The sequence below is a fragment of the Rhinoderma darwinii genome, chromosome 11 (genome assembly GCF_050947455.1).
Source record: "Rhinoderma darwinii isolate aRhiDar2 chromosome 11, aRhiDar2.hap1, whole genome shotgun sequence".
Taxonomy (NCBI): Eukaryota; Metazoa; Chordata; class Amphibia; order Anura; family Rhinodermatidae; genus Rhinoderma; species Rhinoderma darwinii.
In genome coordinates this window covers 87,727,188-87,742,726 of record NC_134697.1, presented here as the reverse complement: position 1 = coordinate 87,742,726, position 15,539 = coordinate 87,727,188, and the positions used below count along the sequence as shown (strand labels likewise).

The 15,539-nt window shown below is 30.1% G+C and overlaps 1 protein-coding gene across 1 annotated transcript in view; it reads left to right on the top strand.

The window, feature by feature from the left end:
• Window positions 1-15,539, top strand: part of LOC142663715 (uncharacterized) — a 31,329-nt gene that overhangs the window by 12,247 nt on the left and 3,543 nt on the right. The window contains exons 7-8 of the mRNA XM_075842500.1: window positions 12,380-12,447; window positions 14,070-14,184. Coding sequence (XP_075698615.1) covers window positions 12,380-12,447; window positions 14,070-14,184 — 183 coding nt within the window. The remainder of the gene's footprint in view (window positions 1-12,379; window positions 12,448-14,069; window positions 14,185-15,539) is intronic.

The window sequence follows — 15,539 nt, the reverse complement described above, 5'->3', positions numbered from 1 at the left end:
AGAATATAACTACTATAATACTGCCCCCTATATACAAGAATATAACTACTATAATACTGCTCCTATATACAAGAATATAACTACTATAATACTGCCCCCTATATACAAGAATATAACTGCTATAATACTGCTTCTATATATAAGAATATAACTACTATAATACTGCCCCTATATACAAGAATATAACTACTATAATACTGCTCCTATATACAAGAATATAACTACTATAATACTGCCCTATATACAAGAATATAACTACTATAATACTGCCCCCTATATACAAGAATATAACCACTGTAATACTACCCCTATATACAAGAATATAACTACTATAATACTGCCCCAATATACAAGAATATAACTACTATAATACTGCTCCTATATCCAAGAATATAACTACTATAATACTGCCCCTATATACAAGAATATAACTACTATAATACTGCCACTATATACAAGAATATAACTACTATAATACTGCTCCTATATACAAGAATATAACTACTATAATACTGCCCCTATATACAAGAATATAATTACTATAATGCTGCCTCCTATATACAAGAATATAACTACTATAATACTGCCCCTATATACAGGAATATAACTACTATAATACTGCTCCTATATACAAGAATATAACTACTATAATACTGCCCCAATATACAAGAATATAACTACTATAATACTGCCTCCTATATACAAGAATATAACTACTATAATACTGCTCCTATATACAAGAATATAACTACTATAATACTGCCCCCTATATACAAGAATATAACTACTATAATACTGCTCCTATATACAAGAATATAACTACTATAATACTGCTCCTATATACAAGAATATAACTACTATAATACTGCCCTATATACAAGAATATAACTACTATAATACTGCCTCCTATATACAAGAATATAACTACTATAATACTGCTCCTATATACAAGAATATAACTACTATAATACTGCCCCCTATATACAAGAATATAACTACTATAATACTGCTCCTATATACAAGAATATAACTACTATAATACTGCTCCTATATACAAGAATATAACTACTATAATACTTCCCTATATACAAGAATATAACTACTATAATACTGCCCCCTATATACAAGAATATAACCACTGTAATACTACCCCTATATACAAGAATATAACTACTATAATACTGCTCCTATATACAAGAATATAACTACTATAATACTGCTACCTATATACAAGAATATAACTACTATAATACTGCCCACTATATACAAGAATATAACTACTATAATACTGCCCCCTATATACAAGAGTATAACTGCTATAATACTGCTTCTATATATAAGAATATAACTACTATAATACTACCCCCTATATACAAGAATATAACTACTATAATACTGCTCCTATATACAAGAATATAACTACTATAATACTGCCCCCTATATACAAGAATATAACTGCTATAATACTGCTTCTATATATAAGAATATAACTACTATAATACTGCCCCTATATACAAGAATATAACTACTATAATACTGCCCCAATATACAAGAATATAACTACTATAATACTGCTCCTATATACAAGAATATAACTACTATAATACTGCCCTATATACAAGAATATAACTACTATAATACTGCCTCCTATATACAAGAATATAACTACTATAATACTGCTCCTATATACAAGAATATAACTACTATAATACTGCCCCCTATATACAAGAATATAACTACTATAATACTGCTCCTATATACAAGAATATAACTACTATAATACTGCTCCTATATACAAGAATATAACTACTATAATACTTCCCTATATACAAGAATATAACTACTATAATACTGCCCCCTATATACAAGAATATAACCACTGTAATACTACCCCTATATACAAGAATATAACTACTATAATACTGCTCCTATATACAAGAATATAACTACTATAATACTGCTACCTATATACAAGAATATAACTACTATAATACTGCCCACTATATACAAGAATATAACTACTATAATACTGCCCCCTATATACAAGAGTATAACTGCTATAATACTGCTTCTATATATAAGAATATAACTGCTATAATACTGCTTCTATATATAAGAATATAACTACTATAATACTGCCCCTATATACAAGAATATAACTACTATAATACTGCCCACTATATACAAGAATATAACTACTATAATACTGCTCCTATATACAAGAATATAACTACTATAATACTGCCCCCTATATACAAGAATATAACTGCTATAATACTGCTTCTATATATAAGAATATAACTACTATAATACTGCCCCTATATACAAGAATATAACTACTATAATACTGCCCCAATATACAAGAATATAACTACTATAATACTGCTCCTATATACAAGAATATAACTACTATAATACTGCCCCTATATACAGGAACATAACTACTATAATACTGCCTCCTATATACAAGAATATAACTACTATAATACTGCTCCTATATACAAGAATATAACTACTATAATACTGCCCCTATATACAGGAATATAACTACTATAATACTGCCTCCTATATAGAAGAATATAACTACTATAATACTGCCCCTATATAGAAGAATATAACTACTATAATACTGCCCCCCATATACAAGAATATAACCACTGTAATACTACCCCTATATACAAGAATATAACTACTATAATACTGCTCCTATATACAAGAATATAACTACTATAATATTGCTACCTATATACAAGAATATAACTACTATAATACTGCCCACTATATACAAGAATATAACTACTATAATACTGCCCCCTATATACAAGAGTATAACTGCTATAATACTGCTTCTATATATAAGAGTATAACTACTATAATACTGCCCCCTATATACAAGAATATAACTACTATAATACTGCTCCTATATACAAGAATAGAACTACTATAATACTGCCCCCTATATACAAGAATAGAACTACTATAATACTGCCCCCTATATACAAGAATATAACTGCTATAATACTGCTTCTATATATAAGAATATAACTACTATAATACTGCCCCTATATACAAGAATATAACTACTATAATACTGCCCCAATATACAAGAATATAACTACTATAATACTGCTCCTATATACAAGAATATAACTACTATAATACTGCCCCTATATACAGGAACATAACTACTATAATACTGCCTCCTATAGACAAGAATATAACTACTATAATACTGCTCCTATATACAAGAATATAACTACTATAATACTGCCACTATATACAAGAATATAACTACTATAATACTGCCCCTATATACAAGAATATAACTACTATAATACTGCCCCCTATATACAAGAATATAATTACTATAATGCTGCCTCCTATATACAAGAATATAACTACTATAATACTGCCCCTATATACAGGAATATAACTACTATAATACTGCTCCTATATACAAGAATATAACTACTATAATACTGCCCCAATATACAAGAATATAACTACTATAATACTGCCTCCTATATACAAGAATAGAACTACTATAATACTGCTCCTATATACAAGAATATAACTACTATAATACTGCCCCTATATACAAGAATATAACTACTATAATACTGCACCTATATACAAGAATATAACTACTATAATACTGCTCCTATATACAAGAATATAACCACTGTAATACTACCCCTATATACAAGAATATAACTAATATAATACTGCCCCCTATATACAAGAATATAACCACTGTAATACTACCCCTATATACAAGAATATAACTACTATAATACTGCTCCTATATACAAGAATATAACTACTATAATACTGCTCCTATATACAAAAATATAACTACTATAATACTGCCCCTATATACAAGAATATAACTACTATAATACTGCCCCTATATACAAGAATATAACTACTATAATACTGCTCCTATATACAAGAATATAACTACTATAATACTGTCCCCTATATACAAGAATATAACTACTATAATACTGCCCCCTATATACAAGAATATAACTACTATAATACTGCCCCTATATACAATATAACTATTATAATACTGCTCCTATATACAAGAATATGACTACTATAATACTGCCCCTATGTACAAGAATATAACTACTATAATACTGCTCCTATATACAAGAATATAACTACTATAATACTGCCCCCTATATACAAGAATATAATTATTATAATACTGCTCCTATATACAAGAATATAATTATTATAATACTGCTCCTATATACAAGAATATGACTACTATAATACTGCTCCTATATACAAGAATAGAACTACTATAATACTGCCCCTATATACAAGAATAGAACTACTATAATACTGCTCCTATATACAAGAATATAACTACTATAATACTGCTCCCTATATACAAGAATATAACTACTATAATACTGCCCCTATATACAAGAATATAACTACTATAATACTGCTCCTATATACAAGAATATAACTACTATAATACTGCCCCCTATATACAAGAATATAACCACTGTAATACTACCCCTATATACAAGAATATAACTACTATAATACTGCCCCAATATACAAGAATATAACTACTATAATACTGCTCCTATATCCAAGAATATAACTACTATAATACTGCCCCTATATACAAGAATATAACTACTATAATACTGCCACTATATACAAGAATATAACTACTATAATACTGCTCCTATATACAAGAATATAACTACTATAATACTGCCCCTATATACAAGAATATAATTACTATAATGCTGCCTCCTATATACAAGAATATAACTACTATAATACTGCCCCTATATACAGGAATATAACTACTATAATACTGCTCCTATATACAAGAATATAACTACTATAATACTGCCCCAATATACAAGAATATAACTACTATAATACTGCCTCCTATATACAAGAATATAACTACTATAATACTGCTCCTATATACAAGAATATAACTACTATAATACTGCCCCCTATATACAAGAATATAACTACTATAATACTGCTCCTATATACAAGAATATAACTACTATAATACTGCTCCTATATACAAGAATATAACTACTATAATACTGCCCTATATACAAGAATATAACTACTATAATACTGCCTCCTATATACAAGAATATAACTACTATAATACTGCTCCTATATACAAGAATATAACTACTATAATACTGCCCCCTATATACAAGAATATAACTACTATAATACTGCTCCTATATACAAGAATATAACTACTATAATACTGCTCCTATATACAAGAATATAACTACTATAATACTTCCCTATATACAAGAATATAACTACTATAATACTGCCCCCTATATACAAGAATATAACCACTGTAATACTACCCCTATATACAAGAATATAACTACTATAATACTGCTCCTATATACAAGAATATAACTACTATAATACTGCTACCTATATACAAGAATATAACTACTATAATACTGCCCACTATATACAAGAATATAACTACTATAATACTGCCCCCTATATACAAGAGTATAACTGCTATAATACTGCTTCTATATATAAGAATATAACTACTATAATACTACCCCCTATATACAAGAATATAACTACTATAATACTGCTCCTATATACAAGAATATAACTACTATAATACTGCCCCCTATATACAAGAATATAACTGCTATAATACTGCTTCTATATATAAGAATATAACTACTATAATACTGCCCCTATATACAAGAATATAACTACTATAATACTGCCCCAATATACAAGAATATAACTACTATAATACTGCTCCTATATACAAGAATATAACTACTATAATACTGCCCTATATACAAGAATATAACTACTATAATACTGCCTCCTATATACAAGAATATAACTACTATAATACTGCTCCTATATACAAGAATATAACTACTATAATACTGCCCCCTATATACAAGAATATAACTACTATAATACTGCTCCTATATACAAGAATATAACTACTATAATACTGCTCCTATATACAAGAATATAACTACTATAATACTTCCCTATATACAAGAATATAACTACTATAATACTGCCCCCTATATACAAGAATATAACCACTGTAATACTACCCCTATATACAAGAATATAACTACTATAATACTGCTCCTATATACAAGAATATAACTACTATAATACTGCTACCTATATACAAGAATATAACTACTATAATACTGCCCACTATATACAAGAATATAACTACTATAATACTGCCCCCTATATACAAGAGTATAACTGCTATAATACTGCTTCTATATATAAGAATATAACTGCTATAATACTGCTTCTATATATAAGAATATAACTACTATAATACTGCCCCTATATACAAGAATATAACTACTATAATACTGCCCACTATATACAAGAATATAACTACTATAATACTGCTCCTATATACAAGAATATAACTACTATAATACTGCCCCCTATATACAAGAATATAACTGCTATAATACTGCTTCTATATATAAGAATATAACTACTATAATACTGCCCCTATATACAAGAATATAACTACTATAATACTGCCCCAATATACAAGAATATAACTACTATAATACTGCTCCTATATACAAGAATATAACTACTATAATACTGCCCCTATATACAGGAACATAACTACTATAATACTGCCTCCTATATACAAGAATATAACTACTATAATACTGCTCCTATATACAAGAATATAACTACTATAATACTGCCCCTATATACAGGAATATAACTACTATAATACTGCCTCCTATATAGAAGAATATAACTACTATAATACTGCCCCTATATAGAAGAATATAACTACTATAATACTGCCCCCCATATACAAGAATATAACCACTGTAATACTACCCCTATATACAAGAATATAACTACTATAATACTGCTCCTATATACAAGAATATAACTACTATAATATTGCTACCTATATACAAGAATATAACTACTATAATACTGCCCACTATATACAAGAATATAACTACTATAATACTGCCCCCTATATACAAGAGTATAACTGCTATAATACTGCTTCTATATATAAGAGTATAACTACTATAATACTGCCCCCTATATACAAGAATATAACTACTATAATACTGCTCCTATATACAAGAATAGAACTACTATAATACTGCCCCCTATATACAAGAATAGAACTACTATAATACTGCCCCCTATATACAAGAATATAACTGCTATAATACTGCTTCTATATATAAGAATATAACTACTATAATACTGCCCCTATATACAAGAATATAACTACTATAATACTGCCCCAATATACAAGAATATAACTACTATAATACTGCTCCTATATACAAGAATATAACTACTATAATACTGCCCCTATATACAGGAACATAACTACTATAATACTGCCTCCTATAGACAAGAATATAACTACTATAATACTGCTCCTATATACAAGAATATAACTACTATAATACTGCCACTATATACAAGAATATAACTACTATAATACTGCCCCTATATACAAGAATATAACTACTATAATACTGCCCCCTATATACAAGAATATAATTACTATAATGCTGCCTCCTATATACAAGAATATAACTACTATAATACTGCCCCTATATACAGGAATATAACTACTATAATACTGCTCCTATATACAAGAATATAACTACTATAATACTGCCCCAATATACAAGAATATAACTACTATAATACTGCCTCCTATATACAAGAATAGAACTACTATAATACTGCTCCTATATACAAGAATATAACTACTATAATACTGCCCCTATATACAAGAATATAACTACTATAATACTGCACCTATATACAAGAATATAACTACTATAATACTGCTCCTATATACAAGAATATAACCACTGTAATACTACCCCTATATACAAGAATATAACTAATATAATACTGCCCCCTATATACAAGAATATAACCACTGTAATACTACCCCTATATACAAGAATATAACTACTATAATACTGCTCCTATATACAAGAATATAACTACTATAATACTGCTCCTATATACAAAAATATAACTACTATAATACTGCCCCTATATACAAGAATATAACTACTATAATACTGCCCCTATATACAAGAATATAACTACTATAATACTGCTCCTATATACAAGAATATAACTACTATAATACTGTCCCCTATATACAAGAATATAACTACTATAATACTGCCCCCTATATACAAGAATATAACTACTATAATACTGCCCCTATATACAATATAACTATTATAATACTGCTCCTATATACAAGAATATGACTACTATAATACTGCCCCTATGTACAAGAATATAACTACTATAATACTGCTCCTATATACAAGAATATAACTACTATAATACTGCCCCCTATATACAAGAATATAATTATTATAATACTGCTCCTATATACAAGAATATAATTATTATAATACTGCTCCTATATACAAGAATATGACTACTATAATACTGCTCCTATATACAAGAATAGAACTACTATAATACTGCCCCTATATACAAGAATAGAACTACTATAATACTGCTCCTATATACAAGAATATAACTACTATAATACTGCTCCCTATATACAAGAATATAACTACTATAATACTGCCCCTATATACAAGAATATAACTACTATAATACTGCTCCTATATACAAGAATATAACTACTATTATACTGCTCCTATATACAAGAATATAACTACTATAATACTGCCCCCTATATACAAGAATATAACTACTATAATACTGCCCCCTATATACAAGAATATAACTACTATAATACTGCCCCCTATATACAAGAATATAACTACTATAATACTGCCCCTATATACAGGAATATAACTACTATAATACTGCTCCTATATACAAGAATATAACTACTATAATACTGCCCCAATATACAAGAATATAACTACTATAATACTGCCTCCTATATACAAGAATAGAACTACTATAATACTGCTCCTATATACAAGAATATAACTACTATAATACTGCCCCTATATACAAGAATATAACTACTATAATACTGCACCTATATACAAGAATATAACTACTATAATACTGCTCCTATATACAAGAATATAACTACTATAATACTGCCCTATATACAAGAATATAACTAATATAATACTGCCCCCTATATACAAGAATATAACCACTGTAATACTACCCCTATATACAAGAATATAACTACTATAATACTGCTCCTATATACAAGAATATAACTACTATAATACTGCTCCTATATACAAAAATATAACTACTATAATACTGCCCCTATATACAAGAATATAACTACTATAATACTGCCCCTATATACAAGACTATAACTACTATAATACTGCTCCTATATACAAGAATATAACTACTATAATACTGTCCCCTATATACAAGAATATAACTACTATAATACTGCCCCCTATATACAAGAATATAACTACTATAATACTGCCCCTATATACAATATAACTATTATAATACTGCTCCTATATACAAGAATATGACTACTATAATACTGCCCCTATGTACAAGAATATAACTACTATAATACTGCTCCTATATACAAGAATATAACTACTATAATACTGCCCCCTATATACAAGAATATAATTATTATAATACTGCTCCTATATACAAGAATATAATTATTATAATACTGCTCCTATATACAAGAATATGACTACTATAATACTGCTCCTATATACAAGAATAGAACTACTATAATACTGCCCCTATATACAAGAATAGAACTACTATAATACTGCTCCTATATACAAGAATATAACTACTATAATACTGCTCCCTATATACAAGAATATAACTACTATAATACTGCCCCTATATACAAGAATATAACTACTATAATACTGCTCCTATATACAAGAATATAACTACTATTATACTGCTCCTATATACAAGAATATAACTACTATAATACTGCCCCCTATATACAAGAATATAACTACTATAATACTGCCCCCTATATACAAGAATATAACTACTATAATACTGCCCCCTATATACAAGAATATAACTACTATAATACTGCTCCTATGTACAAGAATATAACTACTATAATACTGCTCCTATATACAAGAATATAACTACTATAATACTGCCCCTATATACAGGAATATAACTACTATAATACTGCTCCTATATACAAGAATATAACTACTATAATACTGCCCCAATATACAAGAATATAACTACTATAATACTGCCTCCTATATACAAGAATAGAACTACTATAATACTGCTCCTATATACAAGAATATAACTACTATAATACTGCCCCTATATACAAGAATATAACTACTATAATACTGCACCTATATACAAGAATATAACTACTATAATACTGCTCCTATATACAAGAATATAACTACTATAATACTGCCCTATATACAAGAATATAACTAATATAATACTGCCCCCTATATACAAGAATATAACCACTGTAATACTACCCCTATATACAAGAATATAACTACTATAATACTGCTCCTATATACAAGAATATAACTACTATAATACTGCTCCTATATACAAAAATATAACTACTATAATACTGCCCCTATATACAAGAATATAACTACTATAATACTGCCCCTATATACAAGAATATAACTACTATAATACTGCTCCTATATACAAGAATATAACTACTATAATACTGTCCCCTATATACAAGAATATAACTACTATAATACTGCCCCCTATATACAAGAATATAACTACTATAATACTGCCCCTATATACAATATAACTATTATAATACTGCTCCTATATACAAGAATATGACTACTATAATACTGCCCCTATGTACAAGAATATAACTACTATAATACTGCTCCTATATACAAGAATATAACTACTATAATACTGCCCCCTATATACAAGAATATAATTATTATAATACTCCTATATACAAGAATATAATTATTATAATACTGCTCCTATATACAAGAATATGACTACTATAATACTGCTCCTATATACAAGAATAGAACTACTATAATACTGCTCCTATATACAAGAATATAACTACTATAATACTGCTCCCTATATACAAGAATATAACTACTATAATACTGCCCCTATATACAATATAACTACTATAATACTGCCCCCTATATACAAGAATATAACTACTATAATACTGCCCCCTATATACAAGAATATAACTACTATAATACTGCCCCCTATATACAAGAATATAACTACTATAATACTGCTCCTATGTACAAGAATATAACTACTATAATACTGCTCCTATATACAAGAATATAACTACTATAATACTGCCCCTATATACAAAAATATAACTACTATAATACTGCCTCCTATATAGAAGAATATAACTACTATAATACTGCTCCTATATACAAGAATATAACTACTATAATACTGCCCCTATATACAAGAATATAACTACTATAATACTGCTCCTATATACAAGAATATAACTACTATAATACTGCCCCCTATATACAAGAATATAACTACTATAATACTGTCCCTATATACAAGAATATAACTACTATAATACTGCTCCTATATACAAGAATATAACTACTATAATACTGCCCCTATATACAAGAATATAAGTACTATAATACTGTCCCTATATACAAGAATATAACTACTATAATACTGCCCCTATATACAAGAATATAACTACTATAATACTGCCCCCTATATACAAGAATATAACTACTATAATACTGCCCCCTATATACAAGAATATAACTACTATAATACTGCCCCCTATATACAAGAATATAACTACTATAATACTGCCCCCTATATACAAGAATATAACTACTATAATACTGCTCCTATGTACAAGAATATAACTACTATAATACTGCTCCTATATACAAGAATATAACTACTATAATACTGCCCCTATATACAAAAATATAACTACTATAATACTGCCTCCTATATACAAGAATATAACTACCATAATACTGCTCCTATATACAAGAATATAACTACTATAATACTGCCCCTATATACAAGAATATAACTACTATAATACTGCCCCTAAATACAAAAATATAACTACTATAATACTGCTCCTATATACAAGAATATAACTACTATAATACTGCCCCTAAATACAAGAATATAACTACTATAATACTGCTCCTATATACAAGAATATAACTACTATAATACTGCCCCCTATATACAAGAATATAACTACTATAATACTGCCCCCTATATACAAGAATATAACTACTATAATACTGCCCCCTATATACAAGAATATAACTATTATAATATATTGAGTGTATGTTTGTGTTTCCTATAGATGAATCCAGTAAGAGGAGTACACCACAGAGATTTCTCAGTTCTGGTTATGTACCGCGGGATCATCAGGTAGATGGAGTTGTCACTAATATTATAGAAACCAATTCTTCACCTTTTGCTTAATTAAATGAGAAATGAACGAGTTGCCTTGTAAAGTATTTAGCTATGTGCATTGTGCTTGCTGGTAAAATATAGATCTTTATAAAATGAAGTCAAATTCTGTGCTCACATCTGTGTCAGAGACTCTTTTAGTAAGATCAAGTAACGCAGCATCCAGCACTATTTTAAACGGTAAAATGACAGACACCATGACAGAAAATCGACGGACCCAGTCAATAGGGACCGTCGGACACTGTTGGTGTCGATCATCAGATCCGTCACTTCCATCATTTTCGTTGTTTCGCCACTATGACGGAGTAAAACAACGGAAATGACAGACGCACATGTGAATAGAGCCTAAGTCTGTATGAATATAGGATATTTCCTATCAGTGGACACCCTTGAAGGGAATGTATCACATATTATTGGTTTCTTTTACTAAATAAAACTAGATAGTGAAACATATTCTTGTAATTATGGGGGCAGCCATCTTCCCAGAGCTGCTGTTAACAGCATTCAGAGATATGCTTTACAGCAGTCACATGGACCTTGGGAAACAATAGTCTGGAGCTGACACATTGACTTCTCTAGAAGAGTTTTCTCATCACCTATTGTCAAAGGTTTATCCTGTGTTATCTACATAGAGGGCTTATATTTCATTATAATCCTGCCTGTAATAAGGAGATAACTGCTGAGAAGTGATCTTGACAGAACAGGAAGGATCAGTCTATTGTGAGACCCAGTGGCCAGATTGAAAACTGCAAGATTTTAGGATTATTTTTTAATATAGATAATGACATAGAAAATAAAAAAATAATCACAAAAAAATAATAAAAACTTGATTTAAACAATATGTACATTTCTGATGACACATCCCCTTTAACATCAGTCAAAAAGCAGGATGCGACCCCCACAAAAATGTCTTAATTCATCTACTTTTAAGGATGTATTGCAGTCATTCCTGCTCATATTGCTCCACTTCTTACATTGTAACCTAAAACTTTCAGGTTGTGGGTTAAAACTAATTTGGTACAAAATTGTACATAAAGTATTCCTAACCCCTTTACGAGGCGGCTATAGAATGGGACTTTTCACCACTTCCCAATCTTTCAGGTGCAGAACCCCAGAAGCATTTCTTTAACACTGCATATGGGACTGTCGCACAATCAAACCTTCTGGGTCAAGACCTATGCTTTTGTCACGCAACACCCGGAGCCCAACGCTCCTTTCAATTCTATTACATTTTTAGGGTGAAATATGAATTCTCGAAATATGAAATCTCGAAACTGCAAGTTTGGAAAGAACCTATACCAGTATGACTGTTGTACCTGATTTAAGAGATGTTTTTCTTTGACTTCTTACCTTTTCTTGACAATGGAAACTTTCTTTACGTCTTTCTGCATTTGCCTAGCCGTTCATGTAATCTTAATACTACCGGGAAAGTGATGAAAAAGTTGAATAAAAACAGTTAAAAGTTAAATAATTAATTTGGTAGCTAGCAGGATTTCCAGACTAAATGCATTTATCGATATGGGAAAATGTATATAGTTGTTCATTGATAAATTTTATTACTAATGTATTTTTTATTTAAGGATGAAACTTTAAGGGAATTGGATATTAATATATGTGAAATTGATGATGATGAGGAGACTTACATGTGGGGTGATCAGTCCTATACTGAGGAGACACCGACAGGTATTAGCCCCGGTGAGTATTAATAAATCTACATAGGTACAATTCTCATATCAAGCCAATAGGGGGAAGGCGAGAACCACCAGTCGCTCTTACTCTTGTTTTCTGGTTAATGTGTGGTGAGATTCATCACCGTCCCCACCAAAGCATGCCCATCATGGGGTCTCGTAGTACTACATCAATTAGCTGGTTTGACTCCTCGTGAGAATATCAATAGCATTTCCCCAGAAAGGCCTTTAAGGTCCTTTTACACGGGCAAATTATCAGGCAAATGAGTGTTCATGTGAACGCTTGTTCCCGAGCAAACACTCGTTCATTGGCTGATTGTATCGTTTATGCTGCAGGAAATATTATTGTTGTCGGCAGCACATGTTGTGTAAACAGAGAGACGCGCTGCCGACATGATAGATATGTATAAGGACGAGCGATCGTAGGAACGATCGCTCGTCTCCAAACATAGCTCCTGAAAAGAGCAAACGAGCGCCGATCAACAAGCTGTCTTATTGATCAGCGCTCGATTACACGGCCCATGTAGGAGGACCCTTACTTATATAATGGCCACTAAAGATTAGTCAAATCTTACACCTTATCTTCTCTCTACCACTCTTCCCTTTCATCCACAGTTCACTTTTTTCTTTCTGTCTCATCCCCTCTAAATCCTCTCTCTTCTCCATTCTTTTTCTATCTCTTTTTAGTTAACCATTCACCTATTTCACAGCATTTCTTCTTTACTGTTCCCTCTTCTATCTTCTTCACTGTATATCTTGCTCCATAGCTATCTCTCTTCCCCATCCTCATCATTTACCTGTGTTCTCGCTCTCTTATCTATTCCTCCTAGTTTTATCCTTGTTTCTCCTGTTACTTTTCTTCTTCTCCATTTTCAGGTTTATCCATAGTTCTCTCTTATCTCTTCCACATCTTCAGGTCTTCGGTTTTCTCTCTGTCCTATCTTTCTGTTCCTGTCTACGGTTCTGTCTCTTCTATCTTCCCCATTCTATACTTTATCCTCATTGTCTTTAAAGAGGTTATGTGGGGACCAAAAATTATTAGCAGTGTAGTCTCTGCAGTATGTGAGTGCTGATTCTGAGATTTTCAGAGATTTTTATAGCACTGCCGGGGGACCGGAAGTCTAGTTGCACAGCCTTCTTTGATGAAGATACGACTCTTTCTCAGATGACCGGCCCCGCTGTACTCTGTGTATTCGATGTACTAATTACTGCTTTTACATAGAACACACATGACGAAGAGTCGTATCGTTATGAAAGAAGGCTGTGCAACTAGACTTCCGGTCCCCCGCCAGTGCTATAAAAATGTATGAAAATGTCAGAATCAGAGCGACGGACCGGAATGTATATTAGCGACTATACTCA